The sequence below is a fragment of the Mangifera indica genome, chromosome 18 (genome assembly GCF_011075055.1).
Source record: "Mangifera indica cultivar Alphonso chromosome 18, CATAS_Mindica_2.1, whole genome shotgun sequence".
Classification (NCBI taxonomy): Eukaryota; Viridiplantae; Streptophyta; class Magnoliopsida; order Sapindales; family Anacardiaceae; genus Mangifera; species Mangifera indica.
This window is the reverse complement of record NC_058154.1, coordinates 11,518,936-11,537,031: the sequence shown is the minus strand read 5'-3', so window position 1 is coordinate 11,537,031 and position 18,096 is coordinate 11,518,936. Positions and strand designations below refer to the sequence as shown.

Here is an 18,096-nt window from a genome sequence, read left to right as displayed (position 1 = left end):
ACAAAGTAAAAAAACATAGTTTAGATTATCGTTTGAAGCAATTAAAATCATTTAATTCTAAATATATATTATTTAATAAAAGTAATTGAATTATCTTTTTCTTGAACATAATATAAATATGTAAAATGAATATGAAATATTTGTACAATATGCATAAAAAAAAATAATATAAATATATAAAAAAAGTTGTATACCTAATTGCTTATGGAAAAATTCTTTTAAATAGTGTTTTATATATATATATATATATTAAATACGGTATATATATATATATTTTTTTTTTTTAAATACGGTTTACGGTTTAATTCGATTTGAAAATGGCCCAAATTGCAACCCAAAATTAAAAACTATTTTTCAAAAATTTATCAACAATCAAACCAAAATATTTTATAAACTAAATTATAATTTTTAAATATTTTAGTCTGATTTTACTATTTAAACCGAATATTGCACAACCCTAAAGCTTATAGCAAATATAAGAGTAACCTCATCGAATTAATAATAAGAAAAATTGTATGATAATTGTTAACAAATGATCTTACTCTGCTAGTGAAACCTGAAGTCAAGTCAAACCCACAGCAAAGTTAAAAAAATCTTCTATCTTAATGTTGTTCCGGTTCCGTTCCCCTTAAACTTCTTCATGTAAGAACCGGTTCTAGTTCCGGTTCCATTTTTTCAAGGACCCATATGAAACATGGCACATGATTTTATTCTGATTATTTGAGCTTAAGGAAATGTTAGAATATACTCTAACATATATACTCTAAATATATGGTAACCTATGTTAGAATATGTTCTAATCAATAAAACTATGTCATCATGTAATCAATCATGCATTAACAAACTTTGCTGCTTAAGTAATCTGCTCAGGTACACAGAAAACATGTTAATAAACTTTGCTTATTACAATACTTCATCTTGTTTATGAAATGACATAAAATACCAGAACTTCAAAATTAAAAAGCTAGTGACATTTTCTTACAACACATAAAAACTTATCCCCAAGACAATCCAAGAAATTACAATACATGTACCTCCATCTTTTGTTTATAAGAAGAGGTCCTATTACACTCCAGAAACCCACAACGAATCCGAGCGGCATGCTTACATAGAACCACTGAACTTCATACTTGTTAACATCTTCTCCTCCTGCATTCTTAGAATCTGTAGGTATTGGACCAGTTGCAGTGCAGCTCTTCCAAAGTGGAGGTCCGCAAAGTTTGTTTCCAGTGAAACAGGATGCATCGAATCCTTGTAACTGAGTGCCCAAAGGAATGCTCCCGACTAAGTTGTTATCGGAAAAGTTCAGGTGATTTAAGTATGTCAACCTTGAAATGCTTTGTTGGATTTCACCAAACAGTTGATTTAACGAGAAATCAATGCACTCCAATGAACTCATTGCTCCGATATTCTCAGGAATTTTTCCACTAAGATGATTGTGTGACAGATTCAGTGATTGCAGCGCAGTAAGATTGGTCACTTCCATTAGAATCTCTCCCGATAATTTGTTATGGGAAAGATCTATGATTCTTACCAGGTTAAGAATTGAGTCATATTGAAATGCTTTCCCTTTCATCACAAGCAATGCATCTTCACGATAATTTATTGTAAAACCACGATAGGATCCTGGATAAGGAGAGCTCGATAAGTATTGAATGCAGTTGTCTCCAGAATAGTCCACTGTGACCATGGCTGTGAAGTTATTGATACATCTTGGTACATTCCCGAAGAAATTGTTATCAGCAAGATCTCAGATCTGTAAAGACATCAAATGGCAAAGTTCTGCTGGTAAGAACCCATCAAAATTATTCGGAGGTTGAGAATCATCAATTTTGTAAACGTTTCTCCAATCCACATTGGAACATTTCCGGAAAACTTATTTTCACCAATATCAAGGGAATTCAAGTCTCTAGAATTCTTCAGGGATGCAGGAATTCCTCCAGAGAGACTATTTCTGCGAAGATGCAATGACTGAAGGGAACTTAACATTCCCAACGAGTTTGGAAAGTTACCATGAAAACTATTGCTACCTAAATTCAAGACCAACAGATTTTTCCAATTCATCCAACAATCAGGTAATTCTCCGAATAACTGATTGTTCTTGAGGTTAAGAATCTTCATTCCCTTTGTCTCATTCATCCTGTAGCATACAAAATGAAAAATGGATCCTGAAAAAGCATTGTCAGAAAGATCAAGTGCATTCATATGGGGGAAAATAAGAGGCAATGGCCCCAACAAGTTATTCGAGCTCAAATCGAATAACTCAAGTTCAAAAGCTTCTGTTAAATTCGGCATCGCTCCATAGATTTGGTTGTGAGAGAGATTAAAATAAACAAGCGTGGGAAATGATTCCCAAAACCTACTGGGAATTGTGGATGAAATTCCAGAATTGGAAATATCCAGATAGATCAAACTCTTCTGGGAAAAAACCCACAAAGGAATCTGAGAACCCACATGACAAGATCTTAGTCCTAACTCTTGAAGTTGAAAAGGAGGAACCCAGCTAGGACTTACATTCAACATCAGAGAGTTTCCACATACATAAAAAAGATAAAGTCCTGTGAGGTTTGCAAAGTGAATTTCAGAAAGAGATCCATTCAGTTTGTTGAATGAAAGATCTAAAGACCTCAAGGCTGAGAGTTCCCCTAAAGACGCTGGAATAGGACCCGAAATCAGGTTCACACTTAATTGTAGATTGACTAAGCTTTTAAACTGCCCAAGTTGATTAGACAAAAGACCAGACAGTTGACTACTTAATAAATAAACATTCTCTAGTCTATCTGCAACACATCCTGAGAAAATATCTAAAACTTCTGATACATCTTGATTTAATTCAATACATGATAGAAAAACAGACCTCAGGTTGCATAGTCTTCCCATTGATTTGGGAATTTTCCCTTTAAGTCCATTGAGTGAGAGATCAAGCCAATTGATGGAAGTCATGTTCCCTATATCTTCAGATATCACACCTACCAAACTATTGTTGTAAAGACAAAGGTACTCAAGATGAATGAATTTGTACAGCCAGTTGGGTATTGATGAATTCAAATGATTGTGAGACAAAGCAAGATATCTAAGAGAAGTGAGGTTTTGAAGTCCATCAGGAATTGGACCTTGAATATTGCTGTAATATAGATCCAGGTACATTAAATGACTAAGACGAAAAACCCAACTAGGAATCAAGGAATTATCAAATAGGTTGTAGGAAAGATCAAGCTTGGTGAGGGAAGAAAAATTTACAGTAGGTAGTGGAGGAAAATGATGAAGTTGACAATATGACAATTGTAAAACTTCTAAAAATGGAAGTGTGTTTATCACGGGCAGCAAGTCAGAGGCTTTGCTGAGGTCCACCCCACTCATGTCAAGGTGCTTCAGCAAAGAAAGACTGGATAACCACAAAGAATTTTCAACATATAAGTTGCTGGGATAGTAAGGACGAAGGTCGAGATATTGCAAATGAGAGAGATTTCCAAGTTGATGAGGAATCATTCCCACGAATCCACAGAGACTGAGGTTAAGGTATTTCAATTTCCTCATTGAACCCAGAAATGCTGGAAACTGAACTGCTTCAAAATAGTTACCACTCAAGTCCAAGTAGCTCAAATGCTTCAAATCAAGCAAAGTGTTGAACTTACCAACCAACATCGACCACATAAAAGCATACGATAGAGAGTCATCGTAAGGATTTCGAAGGTTGAGTTTATGGACATGGCCTGTAAAGTTGTCACAGGCAACGCCAGCCCATGTACAGCAATCTCCATCACCATTCCAAGAAGCTATCCGCAGGCTATTGCCAATATTGAGGTCTTGCTTGAACCTTAAGAGTGCTTGTTTCTCACGTTGGGTGCAGCGGACATTAGAGCTTCCACTGCAAAAGCTAATACTGATGGTTGATATGGCAAATAACTGCAGGAAAAGAACAGCAACAATATTAGTCTTGGTTGGTTTCATTAATGACATGCAGTTTCAGAGTGAAATTAGAAGAAGGAAATGGGCATGAGAGTCTTATCGGCAGCATGGTATTTATAGGATTCTTCTCCTGACCAAAAAAATACGCTCAATGTGAATGAATACTTGCACGTCTCAACTTTCTTTGTCAAAGTCTTTTGGTGGGTCAGAACCCAGCTTCAAAAAGTTCTCTTTTCAGAGACTTTCTGTACGTTTCATTGTATATAACCTGTTACATACACCATTAACACCAAGTAAGACAATATTTATAGCCCTGATTTTCTAACTTCATCCTTCCCTTTCAACTTCAATTTCGCACATATCATTTAACTCATATTATTGAAGCGTTAAATCCCATACAAAGGAAACAAACGGGCAAAATGGTTTTGAATCATGAATCCGATAATTGGGTTCATAAGGTACTTCTTAATCTATGTAAGTTCAGTCCCTCATATTGCTATTTCGTTTGAGAATATGCCACAAACAAGAATATTAGTGCTATTTGTATAATAGACTTATCACTATATAATTAAATAGTTTAAAATTAGACATAAAACAATATCTAATCACATGATAACACATCATTATTTGTGTATAAAATTATACACATAGTTTTATTACAATCAAGAAATAATGTATCTTAACTATGGAATTACGTAAAAGATTGGTAACAACATCACAACTCACAACTTGAAAGAGCACCACTTATGACTTGAGTCAATTACGTCTATATTAGCGGCCCCTTTACGTTGCCTTTTGAGTGTCTTTCTTTGTTATTGTTTTACTTTTGTCAACATCACTAAATCCAAACTCATCTAAGTCATCATCAACAAAATGGATACTTAACGTTGGATTCACGCTGAGTTTAGCTTGAACATGGGTTGGTTCGAACTCAACTTGAGTTCATAATAACCAATTCAAACTAGTTAGAAACTTTGATGGTTGTCATTAAGATAAATAGTATCATCAATAAAATGAATAGTGTTATAAAAAAGGAATTCATGTTAGAAATTTACTGATGTGAGTTAACATTAATTATGATTTTGGTTTAATTAAATTAAATGTTTGAATAGTCCAATGACAGTTTATAAATGAGTTTAAATAATCAATAAATATAAGTCTAATACACATAAAAAGTTATAATCTGGGTAAACAAGATTAGCGTAGGCTTAAGGTTTATTGAACCTTTTATGGGAGGGTCAACTTTTATACTATATATTGGTTAGGTCCCACTCCAAAAACATCCCATTGAAAGTTGTCAATCACATGGTAACACATTATTGTTTGTGCTCATAGTTTTATTGTTGTCAAGAAATAGTGTATCTCATCTATGAAATTGCGTAAAAAATTGGTAATAACATCACAACTCACAACTTGAAAGAGCACCACTTATGACTTTACTCAATTAACATATTGGCGGCCCCTTCACGTTGCCTTTTGAATCTCTTTCTTTGTTTTTGTTTTACTTTTGTCAGCGTAATCAAAATTCAAACTCATTTCAGTCATCATCAACAAAATAGACACTTAACCTTTAATTCAAGATAAGCCTAGTCTAAACATGGTTTAGTTCGAACTCAACTTAAATCCATAATGACCAATTCAAACTAGTTGGAGATTTCGATGGTTGTCATCAAAATAAATTGCGTCACCCACAAAATGAATAGTATTATCAAAAAGGGATTCATTTTAGAAATTTACTGACATAGGTTAACATTAATTATGATTTTGGTTTTAATAAAATTATGTAATTGAATAATCCAATAACAATTTATAGATGAGATTAAGTGATCAATAAATATAAATTCAATACACTTAAAAGTTATGATATGAAAGGACAACATTAATGTAGGTTTTAAAGTTTATTAGACCTTTAATGGAAATTTAAATTTTTATACTATATGTTGGCTAGGTCCTACTCCGAATCCATGCCATTGAAAGTTCTCATTTAAGAAAGTTTCTAGCACAGAAGAGTAGTCATGTCAAGAGCTAATATCGAAAGTTTTACAGATTTAAATTGTATAGCATTTTAGGTACTAAAATATTTAATTTTGTATTTTGATACTCTACGTGTAAATCCTACAAATTTATGATTGATTTATTTATTCCATCTATACAAAATAAATCTTACAATTCAACTGAAGCTACAGCTTGAATTTAACATAACATCAAACCAATCCAAGCTAGCTCAATTCGTATCCAACTCTAATATTTATCAAATGAATAGTGTTGCATATATTGATTGATTATGCTTGTGCATGCCCTTTTATTTATCCCCCCTTAAAACAACATATCCTGGCAAATCCCATTTAGACTTGGAAAATCCAGAATACCAATATTAGTTTTCCAAGATTTGTTTGCTATGAAATTGGTTTATCTTATAGATAATCCAGTTAGTTTGATTAATTTAGCGGTTCCCATGTGTTCGCTATTCCAATAAAGATAAGGACAGTAAGTGGCTATTTATGCTAAGTTATCTGCTGTACCAGTTTATGTAAAGTTTTCCAGATGAAGATAGTGGTTTCTTCTAAAAATTTTGTTATAATTGTTACAAATTCTCCCATTAAAGCATGCGTAACAAACCAATGAATAAATTCCAGGATTCAATGGATATTCTGGCATGGTTGACCTGGCAAGATTAAGAGACAATAAGAGAAGATATATAGGCATATATAGAAACAAAGGCAAACACCTGTCAGCTTCTAAATTTAGCAGAAGTTGACGGAGTCCCTTTTTTCAATTTTGTAGAGAGATTGAAGAATAGATTCATTAGAGGAATAAGTTCTCCGTTTTTTCCTGAGCAAGCAAAAGAGAAAAAAAAGTTTGTTCTTCTGGGGAAAGCTACCAATGCTGCGGTTTACGAACAAATTGAATTAATTTGACGAGAATTGATGAAACTTGCAGTACTTTTTGCATGGTTCTAGGCCTGTATATTCAAGATTCATTTTGATGTTTCTTGAATCCTGGGGTGGTGGTGGGATTGAAGAAAGTGGATGAAGGATTATGATGTCCTGCTTTTCATGTTGCATGCCAGATACAAGAGAAGCCAACTTATCACTAAAAAGGAGCAGCAAGGACCCCAAAAATTTTCCAGGCTCATTTGCTAACATCTCCTTTAAAACTGGTAAATCTTCTACGGAAAATTTGATGAAGAAATGTTCTTGTTCACTGTTTATTTGTTATTTAGTTCTATGTCTTCCACTATTGGTGTTATAATTTAATTTCATAGTCACATATGAAACCTAATATAATGGAAGGCATTTTGTCTTGAGCAAGGTTATGTATCTAGTGTTGAGTATTTAATTGGATATTATATTATCTAATAAAGTAATATCTAATCACATAATGATATATAATCCCGTTACTCAGTTAACTATTCAAAACTGGGTACACATAGTTTTATTGTTTTATTTTCTTGGACAACAAATGGTTTACATTTTCTAAAATCTTAACTGTGTTTAGGTGAATTGCTGGAAATTTGTAATTCCTATCACCTTTCTTGTTTAAGCTTGAAATTGAGGTTCAAGGTTCTATATGCATGACTGTTCTGGATGGTTTTTCAAAGCTTAGAATAGTTGTTCTTTGAAAAAAGAAAAAAAAGTGTTGATGTCATTGTGACATCATTCTTATGTCAAAACAATCGGCTTGTTTTCATATTAGAATTGTTAGGAAACTCAAAAAAGACAATCAACAAAAACGTACAAATACTCAACATAGGAACACAAGTCTTTACATAAAAAATTACAAAACGAAGAGATTATTTCTACTCCCTCTACCTGAACTCTTAATCTTAACTCTCTTTATTATGTGCACTCACTCTCTCGTGTACATAAACTTTTATATACAAACCCTAACTAACAATGTATACTGATTGGTCGCATCTCCACAAGCCATACACACACTATAGTAGGTTGCTCCGGTCGACAGATCATACCTGTTATATTCAAATGGACTAATAAGCAAACTAAGTTCTAACTGCTGCATTTATTTGAGTGTATCAACCTAATCCATCCACTACTACTGATTTCCTTGAAAATTCACTTGTCGAAATCCTTGCTTCTTGAATTAGGGCTACTATTATACAACAAAACATTAACTCAAAAAATTAAAAACTACTAAATAAATTTGGAACAAGTATTGCTTGAATTAGATTATTACTACATTGCCAATTTAGAGGCCCCGAATGACTGAATTTTGTTGGGCAGTACATACTTTGCAGCCTAGCAGCATATTTGGTCATTAAAGTGTTTCTTTAATTTCAGACTAGAGTCATTTCTTGTCTTTCTGAAGAAGTCTCAAGTTTTCATAATGATTTACTGGGTCTACTGGAGCTTCAACCATTTATTTCTCTTTCAAAAACCCCATAAATCCATAAAAATCACTATCCTCATCATATATCAATTTAGTCCTTTTGTCATCTTCAGGATTCATGAATGCATATTTAGTTTGTTTGAATTTCTTCTGTCATTTTATAGAGGATATATGAGCACAGATTGGTCTATATGTGCAGTATTGTTGAGGCCACTTATTGTCCAATAAATTTGAACTTGTTTGCTATGCAGAAAGCAGCAGGCACAGATACATCAATGAAGAATTAAACAAATTAGGTAAAGGGAACATTTCTGTGAATATCCTTTCCTATCGAGAGCTATGTGAAGCGACTAACAACTTCAACCCCGACAATCTGCTGGGAGAAGGAGGCTTTGGGAGGGTATACAGAGGGAATCTTGAAGATCAAGTAATATTGCAATCCATCTCTTAGTCTGCTTTGATTAATCTTTTCTTGCCTGGTAATTCTATGTGTTGTGCTGTTCATGGCTCTCAGGAAATTGCTGTTAAGCAACTTGACAGGAATGGATTTCAGGGAAACAGAGAATTTCTAGTAGAAGTTTTGATGTTAAGCCTACTTAGCCATCAAAACCTTGTCAGTCTGGTTGGCTACTGTGCTGATGGTGATCAGAGAATTCTAGTTTATGAGTACATGGCTGGTGGCTCCCTGGAGGACCACCTTCTTGGTATATCCGAAAATTCACTTCATATTGGCTTGTTTATAAATATACTGCATTGAGCTCAATTTCTGATTGGTGAACATTGTTTAACAGACTTACAGCCAGGCAGAAAACCTTTAGATTGGGCAACCAGGATGAAAATTGCTGAAGGTGCAGCAAGAGGGCTTGAATATTTGCACGAAACAGCCAATCCCCCGGTAATATACCGCGATTTTAAAGCATCAAATGTTCTGCTGGATATGGACTTCAATCCAAAACTCTCAGATTTTGGCCTTGCAAAGCTCGGTCCAACTGGGGATAAAACTCATGTCTCCACTAGAGTAATGGGCACCTATGGATATTGTGCACCTGAGTATGCCTCAACAGGACAACTGACAACCAAATCCGATGTTTACAGCTTCGGAGTCGTATTTTTAGAGATAATCACAGGAAGGAGAGTCATTGACAATTCAAGACCAACAGAAGAACAGAATTTAGTCACTTGGGTATGTTCAAAAACCTCCGTTGTTCCAAATAAAATGCATAACATCCTTGGTCAAACTAACTCACCGTCAAAATATTATCCACTTTGGATACATAATGCAACCCAAAACACAGATTAATAATTTTAGAAATTCACAAACTATTTAACCAATCTTACCTTAGCATCCCTAAGCGATATGGGATACATATATAAACTCAACATCTCTCTTCAAATGATGTGACACCGTTAGACAAAACACGAGAGAGATGTTGTGTTTATATGTGCATCTCATATCGCTTGAAGACACTAAAGTAAGTCTATTTAAATAGTTTGTGAGTTCCTTAAACTGTCAAGAGGCATTTTGGTTTGCAAAGTTCAAAAGAAAAACTGTGATGAACTATGAGTCCAAAATAAACAATATTTTAACAGTGGATAGGCTATTGGACCAGATGTTAGAAAATTCTTGCTAGCCTAGCCTTAATAGTAAGTTAAAGTTATAATAATCATCTTTAATTTTGCAGGCAGCACCATTGTTAAAAGACAGAAAGAAGTTTTCAATTATAGCAGATCCATTGCTAGAAGAAAAGTACCCTCAAAAGGGTCTAGCCCAAGCGCTTGCAGTGGCAGCCATGTGTCTCCAGGAAGAAGCAGATATGCGACCATTGATGGGTGATGTGGTAATTGCTCTAGAGTTTTTAGCAAACAAAAATGAGGGGGACGGGAGTACGTAAGAAAGCGGTAGGCCTGATAATAATGGTATGGAGGGGTAGCCATTGAAGGAAAAAAAAAAAAAGAAATTGCGTTTTGAGCATGGAACTGAGTACTGTTTCATGGGTTGATTCATGTTTGCGCATGGTATGTTTCTGCAAGACAGCTTATGATTATTGGATTATGATTATGGATATGTGATAATCAATTCTCGCATGTTCCTTACAATTTATGGCTATTAGATTATGAATAATCAGAATCCAATTGTAACTATTTGACATAGAATCTAAAAAACTTATTGTCTGTGTTAAAATGTCTAATATGTCTAATGTTTAGTGTTTGGACTAGACAAGTAAAAAATTTATTAAATCATATAATTCAATAATTCAAACGACAAAAAAAAAAAACTAATCATATTAGTTTTAAGCTAAGAAATTTGGGTCGAGTGATTGTTAACGCAGCTTATTCAAACTCAAAATGAACAGTCCAAGGCTATGTTTCAAATCAAGTCATAAATATGCAATGCTATTGAGCTTGGGCTTAAGTCATGGGAGTGATTGACTTAATAGGCTCACAAGAAGAGCACAAATGTAAATAAATCCATTTTGTTTGGATTAATTCAAGACGATGTCATTTTGCTCTTGGTTTATCAATCTCGAGCTTGTGTCTACAACACTAAACCCATACAAGCTGAGCTAAAGCATCATCTACTTGAACTCGGTCCAGCTCAAAGCACCCTTAGTTGTCAATGGGAATTTCCCCCATCCACAACTCAGCCACAACAAAACATCAGAGGTAGGCAAATACTTTGAGCCTGAGAAAAGTCCCCATTTTTTACTTGGGCTGGTTCAGGCCTGGATGGGTTTAGGGGGAACTGGTGATAAAGACATCACCGCAAAAACAGTGAAGTGTCTTATTCAGCTAAGCTTCCCTCATGTTTCAACTCTTTTTCGTTCACTTGATGATGGCCACACTCTGTTTCGTCCGCTACTCAGCTTCAGGCTCGCAAATTGACGTTGTCACCGCACTCTCTTAAACCCCCACCGTCAGAACCCCTTCTTTTCAACTTTTTTGCCCCCCTTAAAACCTTCAAAACGGCTCATTCAGTTAAAATGCTTAACTATTCCATTGCATATGGAATAACTCCATTGGGCCTTGCGAGGGAATGGAAGGTATGCTTGTCTGTTAAACCCACATCGGTGTCTCTTCCTGATTTGAATTGAATAAGTTGATCCAAGGACATGATGGCGGCCATCTTTTTGCTCAGGCTTCTATTTTGGAAGCACAGGAAACAGTTAATCTCTGGTATAGTGATAAAATAGAAGTGCTCGAATGGCAAAACGTTGCATAAATGAAACCCATATCAATGGATTGCTAGGACGGGCTCGCAAGTTCCCATCATTTTTATCTATTACTCGTCCACAAAGAAATCATATTAAACGGGCTGCTATTAGTACACCAGTGCAGGTTCTGTCTTTCTATCCTCAGCTTAAGTTCCCCTCTCTCTCACACTTTCTCCCTTCTCATATATCTTCATTAATTTCCACAGGGTAGTGCTGCTGATGTTGCCATGTGTGCCTTGTTGGAAATATCAAAGAATGCACAGTTGAAAGAGCTTGGATGGAAGCTTCTTTTAAAGGTTTAGTTAATGGCATTTTAGTTTCTTTCCAATCACTGTGATTGCGACTTGGTGTTTCGCTCTATAAGTGTTATGATTTTGAAATTTCGATGCACCTCCAGACTGAATACTAGTTGATTCTAGTTTTTGCTGAATCAAGTTCATGCCAGAAATTTGTACACTTTTGCATGGAATGCTCTAAACTTTGAATTATGCTGTGAAAACTGATTACTATTGGAAAAAGAGGTTCATGATGAAGTAATCTTAGAAGGTCCAAGTGAGTCAGCCGAAGTCGCCAAGGCCATAGTTGTCCAGTGCATGTCCAAACCCTTCCAATCCAAGGGAAGAATATTCTTAGCGTTGATCTGAACGTCGATGCTAAGTGTACTCAAAGCCGGTACTCTGCCAAATAGATGGTCCTTGTGCAAGAATGGGAATGGTTTTTGGTGGAAAATATAACGATTTTATATGCTGATCCAATCACCGAAACTACCCGGAATTTTGTTGTTTAGGGAATCTGTCTGGCGTATTCGGTTGATTCGGATTTTTCTTCCCTGATGAAGATGTGAAAGTAACAGCATGGCCAAAAGCAGGGATGTGATGAAGTATGCTTTCTTCCTTAGGTGCAAGTTTTGTGAGAATTGTGACCAAGATGATAGCAAGGGAGAGAATTATAACATTGTGTATGGTAGATGCTTAATATCTCCAAGAGTGGCTCCTTGCAAAAATAGGTTCTGTTTTTTGATGTTAAAAATGAAATTGCAACTTGATTCTTTTACTTCATATTCAGTTCTATTTTCAGTTTACCCTGCATTTTGTTCAGCCTGTCTTGGTAGACTTAACTGGCCTCCAATTTTGCAGTCTGCATCACAAATTGGCAATTTCAAACCAAAACAGATATTGCAAAGCAATTCAATAGCATAGATGGCAATTACCCACGTTCAGAAATATCAAAAATTTATAGATAACAGATGGTTTTTTAACGGATGGAATGATTTCAGTTTTTAGCTACATTTTCAAGGAAAGCTTGTTACTTCGTCCTTCTAGTCTGTGTTTTCTTCAAAAATGGCAAGTACATCAAATGAAAAGCATCATCCGCCACAGCATGGTTTAACATTAGAATGCCCAACAAATCATTCCAAATGAATCACTCAACATATTGATGCACAGTGCTAAATTTGCATGTTCCTCTGAAATCTTACACTGTTCAATTACTGTGTAAATGATACACAAAATCCCCCGACCAGTTGCCTTTTTCAGCTAACTACTTCTCAAACTGTTGCGGTTCAATTCCCCAGGCAGAAGCCAACTGCAACAAAAGTTGGTCAGGTGCCACACCTTCCCATTCTTCAGGTGGGTCCATTTCTGAAGAAGCTTCATGTAAATTCAACAACAGCTCCTTCCTCAGTTCCATCGGAATGCCCAAGACATCAGGTCCATTGTCCAGCACTATGTCTACCAACTAAACAACACAGCAAAAGTAATAGAAGGGCAATTAATATAGGATGCCTAGGCAAAAACTTATGAGGAACGTATTATAGATATAGCACGGTATATTGTTTTACAAAGAAAAAATAAACAGCTAGTAGGAAGAAGAGTAAACAAAGATGTAGATATCACCTAATAAGGAAAATAATCTAACAAATCTCAGACCAAGAAAAATTTAATTGTAATTGGTCCTTCATTTTCCTTAACACGAATGTTAATTGTCTAGACAAGATAACATTGCATGTCAGGCACACTAATGGTGATATTGTATATATCACCAATAAGGAAAGTAGTCTATTGCAAATCTTATGTCCTATATTACATGTACATATCCCAGAATAGGTTAATTAATTACAAAAGTTTATTCCTCAAAAGATTCACCAATTTCTCAAGTAGATTCACTAAAACATATACAGAAATGGAATTCACAATTTCATGCTCCAGAAAACTAGTTAGGGGGATTACATTTTGATAAAAAGAAAAATTCGCTAAGCCAATAATTGATCGTAAACCAGTTTTATTGTAAAGTGTGAAATGTCCATTTCATAGATGGTCACCACCCAGTTCCATAAATTAAACTGGGAAGCCATGAAATGCATGTAAGATACAGAGATTGGAAATCTAAGCTGCCTCCATGAAAAATGAATGTTAAGGAAAGGTCATACCTGCTGAATCCAAGACAAACAAATGTCAAACAAGTTCTGCTCTAGTAGAAATTGTCCAATAGCATGAAAGACCTCATTTGCTATCTCGCTTGAGAGTTGATCAATAACAGGTCCCGATCTGTCCATTAGCTTCACAAGCAAGAGATCATCCCCAGTAGATACAACTTCGGCATAAGCTGTATCCATGTCACCTGATTGAAGGGCATCCATTGCATTAGTCCATGAAATCCAGACTGGGTCCCTCTCTTGCCCAACATTAGCATCTCCCAATGCTTCTGTGGTCATTTCAGGAATAGCAACTCTGGCTGACCTAGATGTTCCACTATCCTCCCCGGCCACCCGAATGGCTTCCAAGGTGGCTTCATCTTTTGAAGCTTGCCAAACACTTCTGGCAGAAGGTCCCTCACCTAGCCTAACAGGTCCACACCCTTTATCCCAAGCTCTCCTGCTGCTGGCCTGATCACTCTCGTGTTCCGATTTAGGTGATCTAACATTGTTGGGACCACCACCTGGAGCTCTTCTAGAACCAACCTGTCCATTTCTGGAAGCACCATAAGCCTGAAAATCCCAAGCATCAGACATTTCAGATCTCCAAGAAGTGCCCCTACCCCTGATGGCAGTAGAAAGACCATCTGATTGAGCAAATCTTTCCCCAAATGGACCCCGCCCATTATACTTGGCACCAGAGTACTCAGTGAAGCCATGGTACTTGCCTAAAGGTCTATTAGCAGATCCCTCAAACCCCATTGCAGAATTACTCCCTCTTCGACTAGATGATATTGACAAATCCTGTGCCATGTCTTCAACAATTCTCTCAAGGCCCCTAACCCTGTTTTCCAAAGTTACCATGCTATTATGAGACCCACCCATGAAATCCTGCAATATAAGTTAAGCATCTAATGATTCATACCAATCCTAAAAAACTTTAAAGGAGCCGTTTCCTTGATGTGAAATTCAATAATACCTGTAGCATGCTCATGAGATGGCCTTGTTGTCTCTCCAATTGCATTAACTGCCTCTGGATAGCCAACCAATTCCCTTTGTTGTTAATGAAGGATCCTTCAGATTGGCCATCAGTTTTAGAAAAACCAGCACAATTGCCAGATGACTCCCGTTCAACATCAGATGCCCTCAATTTTGGGTCTTTTTCACTGACAACAGCAGTTCCTCTGTCAATGCTTCGATTTTTACTATTATGCGACCCAGAAAATTCATCTGACATGTTACCTATGCGATTAGATCTTCCCCTCAAATCCAAATCATTTGGTCCTAATTCTTCCACATTGTTTGAGTTTGAAATGTTTTGAAATCTACGAGGAACGACTACTTCAACTGGCAAATCACCTGAACCCCTAGTCTCAAGTTTCTGAAAAAATTCTGGGTTTAGCTCCTTGTCAGTTAAGACAGGCGCTTTCTTCTTTAGAATTACAACCGCTTTGTGTGAAATGCCTCCACCTTTGCCTTTAGAAAGAGAATCTGAAGTAGGGGACAAACCATTAGCTGGACCTTTGGCTGATGGCTCTGATCTTCTGTCACTAGGATTTGAATTTTTTGAGTCCTTGGCCAATGCAGGAGTGTCACCATCTGTAACATTAGTTATAAAGAAGAGGATGAATGAGATAGAGAAAATGAGATTTTGAAGAATCATTTAGGAAGAGAAATATTACTGACATGCTTACCATGACAAGCTTTCTGGTCATCTGACCCCGCATCTCCTTTTCCTGCAATCTTCTTCCATAACTGTAATGCCTCTGTCATACTATCTCTGACAGGTTTTATCTGCAAAGCCAGCAATAATTAATTAATTGAACATAATGGTTATCCCAAAGAAAAATTCCCCCTTAACATAAACCTATTCCCTAAACTCTTTTAAGTAAACTCCCAAGCTCTCAAGCATAACATAATGTTGCCAAACTCTAAATTTTTATAAAAAGCAAATAAAAATCCCGAACAATGATGTCAAATATTACAGTGTTTCCTTTCTAGAAGAAAAAAAAGTCCTGATATATCTTTGTCGCAAGTACAGACTACTAACAAGCACAATGTGTTAATGTCCAATTAAGAATGATGTTCGAATAAGCAACCCCGAAAAGATATTGCATTTACATAGTGTATCCAGACATAAGAGAAAGATCTGAAAAAAGAAAGAATGAAAAAAACTGTAAAAATAAGATAATTGCAAGAAGAGAAGAGTCTCAAGAATCTACCTTGTCAAATCGGTAAGCTTCAAGCACTGCTAGTGTAGAAGAAGCACCATCTGTAACCAAATTGCTTGAATGCATTGCCAAGACACTTAGAGCATCTGCTGCCGCCTTACGTGTAACCCAATCTGTACTCACAAGACACTCATGAATAGTTTGCAGCAATGGCTCCACGCTCTGTTGTCCAATAGCTCCCACCTGCAACGAGCAATATACTTTTACATCCCTCACATTACTCCTCAGGAAAATCTTAAACCATATGAAATTTCACTAGCTAGTTCATACTTCCATTGCGTATAGAATCCACACCGCACTACTATTGAGAAGATGGGTTTCAAATTTAGAGTGATTATAAACTAACACATTATCATCAAATGCAACTGAAAATTGAGTCACAACCCCAAATGCTCCTCTTTTTTTCATCAATCAAAGCAACCTCAAAATGTCAACCATATCATCATATACAACATGTAACCTCACAAAAAATAAATCAAAAACGTAATTGCTAAAACCAGTAACCCCTCAATAAATCGATCAATGAGCAACAAAATCACTCCTCAAGCTGGCCTCAACCATACATACTGTAGTTGACCACACAATGAGGAATATCAATACATATAAAATAACCATTACAAACACAATCCACATTGCCAAGACTAATCAGTCCCAAAATAAACCAATCAACAAAAAACAAAATTACGAACAGACCTGAGACAAACTCCCCACGACAGGCAAAAGAGAAGCCTTGGCTAGGAAATTCTGATTATTCAACAACTTACAAATCCTAGGGCAGAGCTTCTGAAAAGCCGCAACAGGCGGGTCCGAAGCACATTCCACCATCTTAGCCAAACACATAGACGCACCAGATTGCACCCCTTTATTCTGCTCATTCATTGCCTCTAACAAAGGCTTTACAAACAACATGACAACACTCCCACTGTTCTCCTCCGTCCCATTCAAGTACAGCTTAGACAACAACCCAATCGCATCGCGACAAGCGTCCTTGACCCCCGAATCACTGTCTTTCAACCTCTTAACAATGTGAGAAATAATCTTAGTAACATGAGTGGAACTTAAATCAGTATGCAACTGACAAACAAGACCCAGAAGCCTTAACGACTCTTTTTTCACAGCGGGCTTCGGGTCATTGGAAGACTCATAAAGACAATTCAAGAACATGGGAAGGGAATCCTGAGAGAGGGTTTGAACGGTCTTCTCAAGATCTTCAATGGCGATTTGGTAAGTGTCTCGATCGGCCAGTTTTGATAGAGAGGTGAGGATTTTCTGCTTGAGCTCTACCATGGCTAAGTGGGAAGACAAAGAAGAGCATCTGGAAGAGTTTTGCTGCGCTTGGGAAGTGGATTTTGAAGGTTTTCCAGCTGATTTGGTAGATGGTTGAGAACTCATTCTGGTTTTGTTTTGTTACATAAAATTGAAGAAATGGGGTACAATTAAAGAGAAAATGCAGAATGTGAAAGTGAATGTGAAGTCTATAGAGATGAAAATGAACAGACAGAAAGAGAAAGATGAAGAAGATGAAGGTGGGGAACGCGTGGATGAACTAAGATCTGTTACTGTTACTCGTGAAAGTGAGGGAAAACTGAAGCATGAAACGGCGCCCCTTTTATTTGAATGAATACCAGATAGATCAAGTTTCAAGCTTAATAATAAAGTAGAATTTTTTATATATTTAAAACTCTAGATATATATAAAACAAAATATTCCACATCTTGAATTCCCAAACTATAAACCTTCATCAGAAACCATAAAAAAACCTACTTGCCATCACCATATTGCACTTTGATCCGGGGAGAAGAATATTGAAGAATAAGAAAAAACGAAAGATAAAAAATGAAGGAGAAGAAGATAAAGAGAAAGAGACTTGGAGAAGAGCAAGATGAAAAATTAAAAAGTGGAGTCTGGGCCGGATTCTAGTCTAGCAGGTGAGGGCATAGTTATTAATATGATCAATATCATACATACAATATAAAAAAAATAA

At 36.1% G+C, this 18,096-nt stretch overlaps 3 protein-coding genes across 6 annotated transcripts; 1 reads left to right on the top strand and 2 right to left on the bottom strand.

Moving 5' to 3' along the window:
• Positions 1-871: 871 nt before the first annotated feature.
• Positions 872-4,182, bottom strand: LOC123201473 (receptor-like protein EIX1). 4 transcript variants are annotated; one of them, XM_044616995.1, is made up of 2 exons: positions 2,858-4,182; positions 872-2,140 (listed from the first exon to the last, which is right to left on the bottom strand). In XM_044616995.1, exons 1-2 carry the CDS (start codon positions 3,958-3,960, stop codon positions 1,768-1,770), a joined length of 1,476 nt encoding a protein of 491 aa, XP_044472930.1. In that variant the 5' UTR covers positions 3,961-4,182; the 3' UTR covers positions 872-1,767. The 4 variants fall into 4 exon arrangements, with proteins under 4 accessions (XP_044472930.1, XP_044472928.1, XP_044472926.1 ...); XM_044616993.1 differs by having other exon boundaries at positions 872-3,563; positions 3,636-4,182; XM_044616991.1 differs by having other exon boundaries at positions 872-3,906; positions 4,010-4,182.
• A 2,297-nt stretch (positions 4,183-6,479) lies between these two features.
• On the top strand, positions 6,480-10,353 carry LOC123201563 (probable serine/threonine-protein kinase PBL23). The gene is made up of 5 exons (XM_044617123.1): positions 6,480-7,069; positions 8,508-8,683; positions 8,771-8,960; positions 9,048-9,439; positions 9,939-10,353. The coding sequence occupies exons 1-5, from the start codon at positions 6,949-6,951 to the stop codon at positions 10,146-10,148; spliced, it is 1,089 nt and encodes a 362-aa protein (XP_044473058.1). The 5' UTR covers positions 6,480-6,948; the 3' UTR covers positions 10,149-10,353.
• A 2,321-nt stretch (positions 10,354-12,674) lies between these two features.
• On the bottom strand, positions 12,675-18,049 carry LOC123202178 (microtubule-associated protein TORTIFOLIA1-like). The gene is made up of 6 exons (XM_044617998.1): positions 16,806-18,049; positions 16,104-16,295; positions 15,576-15,675; positions 14,861-15,480; positions 13,897-14,772; positions 12,675-13,205 (listed from the first exon to the last, which is right to left on the bottom strand). Exons 1-6 carry the CDS (start codon positions 17,502-17,504, stop codon positions 13,008-13,010), a joined length of 2,685 nt encoding a protein of 894 aa, XP_044473933.1. The 5' UTR covers positions 17,505-18,049; the 3' UTR covers positions 12,675-13,007.
• Positions 18,050-18,096: the final 47 nt, after the last annotated feature.